The sequence below is a fragment of the Atta colombica genome, unplaced genomic scaffold (assembly GCF_001594045.1).
Source record: "Atta colombica isolate Treedump-2 unplaced genomic scaffold, Acol1.0 scaffold155, whole genome shotgun sequence".
In the NCBI taxonomy this organism is placed as follows: Eukaryota; Metazoa; Arthropoda; class Insecta; order Hymenoptera; family Formicidae; genus Atta; species Atta colombica.
In genome coordinates, this window is record NW_017259245.1 from 2860760 (window position 1) to 2870045 (window position 9286).

Sequence of the window (9286 nt, forward strand, 5' to 3'; positions counted from 1 at the left end):
ATAAGCTAGTTTTCTTGCACTCCTTGATTCTAAATATTAAAATTTTTTACGTATTTTATATTGGTCATGGAAATTTTTCATTTTTATCTGAAAGTAAACCTGGGGAAGTTACCTGAAAAAGTCAAGGAATTTTAAAATCAATTTTCTGTGGCAACCCTGTAGATATTTGTATCACCAAAGACCTGAAAATTGTATGCACTATTATTCCCGTTATCTTTATTGCATTCGTTAAATTATTGTTTTCACAAGCGTAGCTCATCTCAGAGGTATGAATGTCGTATGAATTACTTGATGAAAACTATATACTGTTATTCAATCGCATAGGTAGAGTGCGAGATGAAACATTGGATTAACCCGCGTCATTGTCTCTATCATTCACGAAGCGATGTGTCAATTTTACAATAGGAAGCTATACAATAGTTCTATATTGTAGCTTCCGTCCCGTGACAGTTTATGATTCAGAAAGGAGATACACACAGCGCTATATGCACGCGTGAAAGTGCATTTGTCAGCTGTGACGTACAAAAAAAAAACAAAATAATAGCATTATGTGCGGTATGCGGTAAATGTTGCATGAATTGTGCAGATCGGTCTGGAATACTATACGTTCGACAAAGAAAGGTGTAGCTATACTCCGCGTACTGAAGGTTACATATGTATCAACGCGGAGAATACATGTTTCTCGCAATCAATGTATGATAATTGTTCAGTATAAAAGAAGACGAGATTAAAATGCACTTGTCCGAGCTGACAAATCGTACAATGAAGCGTGAAACAACACGCTTTGATTTCGCCTCTAAATCTTTTTGCGCTTTTGCACGCGCTTCACGGCAACTTTGATGACGTTATATTATATCAGAGAGTGTCATCACATAAAATGTATTACGTTCGTAGCGAGTTTCTTATGCATTTTTTACGAAGAAATTTTAATTATCTTTTTCTCGTGAATAACAAATTTAATTAAATTAGGATCATTAAAATAACATCTTGTGCTAAATTCTACAAACTTGTTAAATATGTTTACATTTTTATATTATACTTATTATATTATAATAAAACGTAAATGTGAGTAAAAAAGATAATAAATGATAATTAGATAAATTGCAAATTCGTACTGTGAATTCGTTAATAGACTGTTTAACTGCAGGCGTGTCTATACTGTGAGTGTGAAATTAAATTACGCCCCTCTTACATGCATCTAGGTCATATGAATTGAGGTCTATTCGCTATAATTCTCAAGGCAGAAGTAGTATCTATCTTTAGTATCTATCTTTAGTATTATCATTATATTCAAAATCTTGGTCCATTGATTGAACTTGCACGATTAATTATTTAGCTGCCAACTTTTCAGATTATTGCTATTTGTTTTATATTTTATTGTAAAATTGAATCTACAATATAATCTATCAATATCGTTGCATCTTGTTTTTAAATACATGCCATGTATGTAAATCACAGTGTGGTGATCTAACTCGTTTCAATAAAGAATTAATTAATTTATTCATATAAAACTTGTACTGTTTTCTAATTTTCTAATTTTGTTGATTATGAAGAGAAAATAAGAGCAACGTTTATTCAATAAAGCATCTATCTTATGAATAAAATATTACTTGTTGATGAGAAGAACAGATAGAATTTATCCACGCTACTAGAAATCAGATGAAAACAAACTGCGTATAATGAGAATCTCGATTTAATTGACATTTGATATCCACGGGAAGTTTATTTGAAATTTCTGACTCGCTATTTCGGATCTCACTTGATTCAAACCAGTTCAAACAATTTTAAAACTTAAAAATTTTAAGAAAATTTTATAAGTGAGAAAGGAAATTTCAAATTGTCGAATTTTATTGCGAGTAGAAATCTGAATTCAACGAAGTTACATAAAAGTTCCAATTCCTGCTTAGTGCTCTCACAGTGCCGCTTTTGAAAAAAAACATCTTTCAAAAGTACCGCTGATTTCATATCGAAAGATAGATCTTGCGCTCAGAATATTCGGCAGAATGAAAACGTGGTAGACAATCCTATTTTCTCGCTGTCTGTTGTGATAGATACGCTGTTCATAGAGCGTATCTGCGACTGGTACGCGGTCGCACGCGGCTTACACACGTGCGAACGGTAGCCGCATACGCACCCACACCATCGAGATGCTGTCAATTCAAAAACCGCGTGTATGTTACGTTAACTAGCACACGCAAGCCGTGAGAGAGAGAGCGCAAGGCTAGGATTGTATACACTCAGTATCGTGCCAGAAACTCGCAGGAAACGTGATGTTTCCTCTCTAAAATGTTAATCGCCCCCTCATCTAATCCTCTTTATGTTGATTGATAATTAACTATCGAGATTACCGGCCTTCGTTAACGCGAAATAATGTAAACCAAATACCCTTCTGTTTTCTTGTTTCTCCGTTATTAAATTATAAATATAAATATACATTGTCGATACTGCATTTCTTTTATGTGTGTGCATGTGTTTTTACAATTTCCATTAATTTCATTCAATATGTATAGAAATTAAAATTTTGATAAAATTAAGTTATTAAGCAGAACGTAGTTTAGATATTTGTATTTGAATATCAATAATATGTATTGCTTTTTCAATTGTAAAAATGTCAAATAACTTAAATTTTCTCTCAGTTAGAAATAAAAAAAAACGTCTCCGATTTGTGGTTATCGCTTGGTTTTCTATGACCCGCGATGACAGAGAGAGAGAGAGAGAGAGAGAGAGAGAGAGAGAGAGAGAGAGAGAGAGAGAGAGAGAGAAGCATAGCGTGTCTGCGTGTGCCCGGCTGTACCACTCGCCGCCTTCTCACGCGATCACGATTTAACCGTGACGCAATCCCCGCGCGTCCTTTATATAGCCCCCAAGGAAATCATCTTGGTGGATCCCACAGTACTGCCTATTACATTGTTAACGGCCTGCCCCGCGAGAATACAAGGGGAATAATTCTCGAATATCGAACGAGTCATTAGCATCGTCCCGTGATTCTGATCAGAGAAATTATGGTCCATCTATCAGCATCTATCACAGTGATCGTGTTAGAAAATGAAGAATCAAGTGAGATATATTGAATAATTTTTCAAAATTCAAGATTCCGAAATAGAGTTCTAGCATCGATAGAAGCAATTGGTTGAGTGTATGTAAATTACGTTTTTCCACGTACTTTACACGCCAATTAACGCTATTCCCCGGAATTAAGCCGGAAGTTTACTCGTATTCTGTGAATTACCAGGAGAAAAATACGGTTATATCTTTTAAAACTGAATGTATTAATAACAATCAATTTTTTAATTAGTATTGTATTTATACGGAGATTTTAACTATAAAATACTTGCGTTTAATTAACACGAATTTATTATCATGTTTTTTTACTGTTATTTGAGTTATGTTGTATTAACGATCTGCAAAAGGAATAGAAATTCGCCAAGTTACTAATTATTTTTGATTTGTAGAAGGGTGTATAAGTGGATACATGTATTTCTCATTTAAGTATCACGTGCACGATATGGAAAGTTGACGTAAGGATATGCGTGCCGCACGATAGCACACATTCGTTCCTTTTCATTATTTCAAATTGTATTGTAACTGCAAGCATTGGAGTGGTTAGAAGGTATTAGAATAGTCAAACGAAACAGTGTCAGAAAAGATAAATCTAAAAATAGGATTCTACACTAGTCTCGTGTTCAAATGCGCAATGTTTCATATTTTATATTATATACTACTCGACTTAATAAATATATAATTAAAGCAATTAACAGTACCGCAATTTTTATTAATGAGCAGGAAATGTTCTTCTTATTCAGCTGTTATCAATTAAATTTTCGCACGTAAGTTTATGAGGATTGCGTAAATGACCTAGAGAATAAATAGACTTATTTGACGTGGTTGGAGTGTTAAATAAACTTAAATTTCTTGAGGCATGTTTACACAATAACCAGAGAAATATGCGTGCAACACGCATGTCCATGTTGATGCCCACATGCAAGGAATGCTTGGAATTCGCGAGTTATTTATAAAACAAACATTTTTTGTATAGTTTCTGGTGCACGAAGAAAATTTCCATTAGTTTTCGTCAAATACTAATATTGTATAATCATGCGTACAATTAATCAACCGTTAAAAATAAAATTGAATGAATTTCACATTATGAATATAATAAATTATAAGAATAAATTGTAATAAATTAAGTAAGAATATAATTAATTACTCAAAGTATTATTTATATATTTAACTTTTAAAATATAAGCTTATTAATTATTAATTTAAATAATTATTTTTTATAATTGATTGTCTTAATTTTATTAATTTTTTACACAAATTACAAAGTCGATTATTTATCATTTAAGATTGATTTATAGTATTGATATTCGTAGACTTTTATTGAAGCATTTCTGAAATATAAAAGATAGAGCGTACTTGATAATGAAACAAAAGAAAAGAAAATTTTTACATATCACTTTTGAGATAACTGAGGTACCAAATGTTATAGCAAGCTTGAAGACTACATCCGGTCACAGTGAGGCGTCATGAAAGAAGTTCAGGAGCAGCAACAGCCTGAGTCAATGGAATCCAACGAGTCGGTTTCCGGCTCGAATGAATACGCCTATCGACCGCTTACGACGAAGCACAGAAGGGCTGGGAGTACCGGAACAACCGGCGACGAGGAATACACCACAGACGAGGATGAGCTTTATACAGACGAAACTGATTGTGCTACGCTGCATCCACCTCATCCTATTCTTAAATCAGACCTTGCGAGAGCAGCTACCGATCTTTTCGGATATGCTACAAAGCGTGAGGATGAGGACGAAGAGCCCACTAGTCTATTCGACGAAGATGACAACAAGTTCCTAGATGATAGGTGCGTTTAACGTTGATTGTTGAATTTTTCTATCGAAATCTCTTACAAACTATAAAGGATGTTTAATTAATTTTTTTTGAAGATACATTCATAACATTTGTTTCTAATTTGAGAGATTTACTCTGCAAAATTTTCTATTTTCTTTAAAATTAAATATAATGTTTGTTACAATGTTCAATAATTAATTGTCTCAACTTACAATTAGTTTAATCTTCTTTTTTCATTCTTTTATCGAATGTGCAGTATCAGTAATGGTTTTGTTGCTAACGAGTTACTTGTAATGTTACAGTTACAAATTACTTTTTTGATAATTTTACTGGTAACTACTTTTTTCTTTGATAATTGTAACGGTAACAAAGTTACATTTTTTTGGTAATGATAACGAATTTTACAATTACTTTTATTGTTACTTTGCACATGATTGGACACGATATGATTGGACACAAGCCACTCGTAGACTAGAAAGTCCTTAGGCTCGTCCACTGTGATTGGTGGTCATCGATTTTAAAAAAGTAATAGAAAAATAACGAAAAGTTACTTTCTCAAGTAATGATAAGAAGTTACTTTTAAAAATCGAGGTAACTGGTAACGCTAATTTGTTACTTTTTCTACTCGGTAACGAGTAACTGTAACTTGTTACTTTAAAAGTAACTGTAAAAGTTATTCTTAAAAAGTAACTTTCTATTCTCTGCAAAATTTCTCTTTTTTGTTGCACGAATGTTATATTCAAGTTACTCGATCGATATTTGAAGTGTTACATATCATTAATTATGTTATTATTGTTGTTGTATGTATATTTATACTATTGATAATTATATTAATTATAAAGATATTTGCATATTTTAGTTCCAACTCAACCAAAACCACTCCACTATTCACGTACAACGAAAAACTACAAGGTGTCCTATCACGGCATCGAAATCCATTGGAAGAGAAGACGTCCGTAAAACCCTGCGAAAAACTAAAATCTCACGAACTGGAAGTCTCAGAATCTGAAGCTCAACGTACAAAACCTTTGGATTTTCGATTGAACAAAACTGAATCCGTGGGAAAAGCTAGCGATGAAAAACCCAATACGGATTTGAAAAAGGACAATTCCGTTGAATCCAAGAGACTTTGTCTTCCTAAAGATACGCTGGTAATTTCAATGTTTATCTTATCAAATTTTAATTTTAATATCTCATTTCATATAGAAATGGGAAATTAAAATAAGGGAATAAAAATAATTACGAATATAAAAAGTTCACGACGTTTTTTTAATGCCAATCCACGGGAAAAACGCCATAAACTTTTTCCCACACCTAATATATTAAATACATTAAGAAATAAATTTACGAATATTTACGTGATGTTTGTAAAAATTATTCCAGCCGGAAGAATTATCGAAGCAAGAGTTACTGTGTGTTCCTAAAAAGATCAATGGTCCGCCATCGCCTACCACCCTGCAATGGGGAAGAGCAGTTGCCGAGGTAAAGGAGCACGCGGTAGCGAAACTGCAAGAGGAACTTAAAAGAGCTCATGAAGAATTGAAATTGAAGGATGAGGAAGTGGCTAGACTTTCTCGAATCAGACAGGATGTAGAAGCCGAGCTCGAAGAACTCACTGCCAGTCTCTTTCAAGTTAGTCATATATTACAAAAGAAATAAAAAGAACAAGATACAACACTAAAATGTTAAAAAACGAAATTATAATTTAACAAAATTAAAGTTGTCTATGTAGAATGTTGGAAGTTGTTTTCAAAGATTTAACAGAAAAGAAAAACGTAATTATCCTCGATATTTCAGATTTAAATTAATACATTAATTTAATTCTTTACAAAATGATATTAGATGATTTTAATGATTGGTTAAGAAATTAAATTTCGTTAAATTACAAAATGTATGTTCAGGAGGCACATAACATGGTTCGAGAAGCAAATGTACGTCAGGCGACGGCAGAGCGTCTTCTGGAAGAGAGCCGCATGAAATCAGAAGTTCTCGCAGCTGAAGTAGCGGCTTTGAAAACTTTGGTACTCACGTCTACACCGTCACGGCCCAATCCTCATCTGCATCCTCAAATCGATACAAAAGCACGCATTAACAATGGGGAAGAGAATCAACAAGGGCTTTTTATGAAGAAACACCGGAGGTAATAAACAATTTTCTTTTAAATTTATAATTTTTCAAAATTGCAAAAGGTACCTTGAAAATGAGAAATTCAAGCGATACTTTATAATATTTATGATTTTATGCATTTCTATATCGCTTCTCGGTTTCGAAAGTATATTTTTACGTGTTATAATTGACATATTAGACAGAATTGTATTTTAAAATTTATTTTAAAATTAAAATTAAAATATGGTTTAAAATGCGAATAAAATAAATAATTATTTAAAAAGATATAAAAAGTTATTGCATTTATTTTTATAAGTTAAAATAAAATTAGAAATACGTTTAAAATTAATTTACACACAATTCTGTTGCACAGATCGCCATCGCATTTTAATTTAAAATATGGTCGAGAGAATTCGCCTCCTGATTCGCCTATAAAAGAACAAAGGCCGCCTTTACCGACTGACAAAGAGATTCTCGAGAGGGATTGGAAGCGTGATCGTGAGAAGGAGAAGGAAAGAGAATGCAAAGATTCTGGTCTGGAAGTCGATCCGAGAGTGCATACAGAATTTCTTAGGTGGAAGGCAAACCCTTGCGTCGATAAGAGCGATCCCTTTGTTGCGAGAGTATTCAAGGAGGATATTGATCTTTGTTTGGATTTTCCGAATAAAGAATTGGGAGCCAAGGTCAGGCAAGCCGTTCTGGATGGCATCATATTTATCGAGGCCGTCAGCGATAAAACGAAACTTGCTTTTCCCAAGTACGTCCTTAGCTTCTCACTATCTTGAAATACTTCATATCTTCATATTATAAAAGAAAAAGACTGTGAGATTTCATTGCCATTTAGAGGATAATCAAATATTAGATACATTTTATTATTACATTGTAATATATTCATAGCCCAGCAAATGAGAATGGAATTGAAATGAATTGAAATGGATTCAGATTTTCAAAAATATTGATTCATATTAAAATGAATGCTTTTCAATCCTGAATGCATTTTTATTCACTTATAGGAATTGCATGGAGCATATCTCTATGCCTTTCAATTTAAAAATAATATTAGCTTTTTCTGTGCAAATACATTGTGAATACTATTCAATTCAAAATTTTGAATAGGAAATGTAAAAATTTTTCAATCCAATTGCATCTAATTGAATCAAATTGAATCCAATTAAATAAAAAAAAAGTATTCACTATTTAAAATACGCATTCGGATAGAAAAAAATCTATTTTAATTTATTTTCGTTTTGAGAGATACATTTAATTATTACATTGTAATATTCATAATCTTTTTGATGCGTCAATTAATATATTGCTGTACTGTTCTTAAATCTTCGCAATTCTATGTTTCTGTAACGTATCTACAATAACATTGTATTATAATTTGTAAAATTGCAAAGTTGCAACAATAGTTGGAAAATTATTATTATTTATTATACTATTATTTAAGATGTTTCTTTAAAAAAATTTTTTATATGAAACAATGATAATATTTCGATTACAGAAAATGTGCGCTATTGGAAGCACCACGGCAATGTCACTATCGTATGCGACTTGGTGATCAAGAAAATCAGTGGCAATGTATTTCGCAGATTTGTCGCAATCGAGTAAGTTCTACACATATAACTATTGTTTAAAATTATGTATTTTAAAATTACCTTTAAAAGTTATTTTTGTAAGAAATTATGTGTTTTTTGTTTGTAGATTATAGCAGTGTGTGACTTTCTTAATTATCTGAGATACATCGAGCGTGGTCTCGTCAAGAGCTCAGGTATGTCTTTCAAGCTTGAATGGAATGTCTTAAGCATAATAAAGATAAATCTTATTAAAGCACATAACAAACTGTATGTTTAATAATTTATTAGAAAGTTTTATACATTTTTTAAATACATTGTTCATATTTATCATGCACTCTTTAGGAGTTATAGATTTTCGACAAATATAGCTTGCCGTGTACATAAATGATGAGTTAAATATTGGAAATGATAAAAAAATATTAAGAATTAAAACTAATTTTTACTTTTTCTGTTAATAATGGAATTTTTTAATCTGCAGTCCATGACGTTTATTGGGAGATCACGCGGCTAAGAAAAGAAATGGTTTTCGCACGGTTGGGTCTGGCATTGTCGTCTTGAGGTTCGCGTAGGCGGGATGTCATCTAGTCTCGAATCAATTCGAGTCAAGAATTTATTGCTTGAAAATAGAAGTCTATGAATTGTACAGAATAAGTGATGCTTTCATCGATTATCGGCCTTTTCTGCAGCGAAGGGGAGAGGCAATGTGTAATACACACACACACACACACACACACACACACACACATCTTTGATAT

General features: G+C 32.4%; 1 protein-coding gene across 5 annotated transcripts in view; it reads left to right on the forward strand.

Annotated features, from left to right (window-relative positions):
• The window catches only part of LOC108685690 (guanine nucleotide exchange factor for Rab-3A-like), a 29808-nt gene extending 20538 nt beyond the window's left edge, over positions 1-9270 (forward strand). For 3 of the 5 annotated variants that reach the window (XM_018190604.1, XM_018190603.1, XM_018190608.1), the window contains exons 2-9: positions 4490-4861; positions 5708-5999; positions 6232-6480; positions 6750-6988; positions 7328-7711; positions 8459-8561; positions 8659-8725; positions 9010-9270. In XM_018190604.1, the coding sequence (XP_018046093.1) occupies positions 4527-4861; positions 5708-5999; positions 6232-6480; positions 6750-6988; positions 7328-7711; positions 8459-8561; positions 8659-8725; positions 9010-9089 (1749 nt within the window). In that variant the 5' untranslated portion in view covers positions 4490-4526 and the 3' untranslated portion in view covers positions 9090-9270. Of the gene's footprint in view, positions 1-2752; positions 3058-4489; positions 4862-5707; positions 6000-6231; positions 6481-6749; positions 6989-7327; positions 7712-8458; positions 8562-8658; positions 8726-9009 lie in introns of those variants that run through there. The other 2 variants (XM_018190605.1, XM_018190606.1) reach the window with 2 other exon arrangements.
• Positions 9271-9286: the final 16 nt, after the last annotated feature.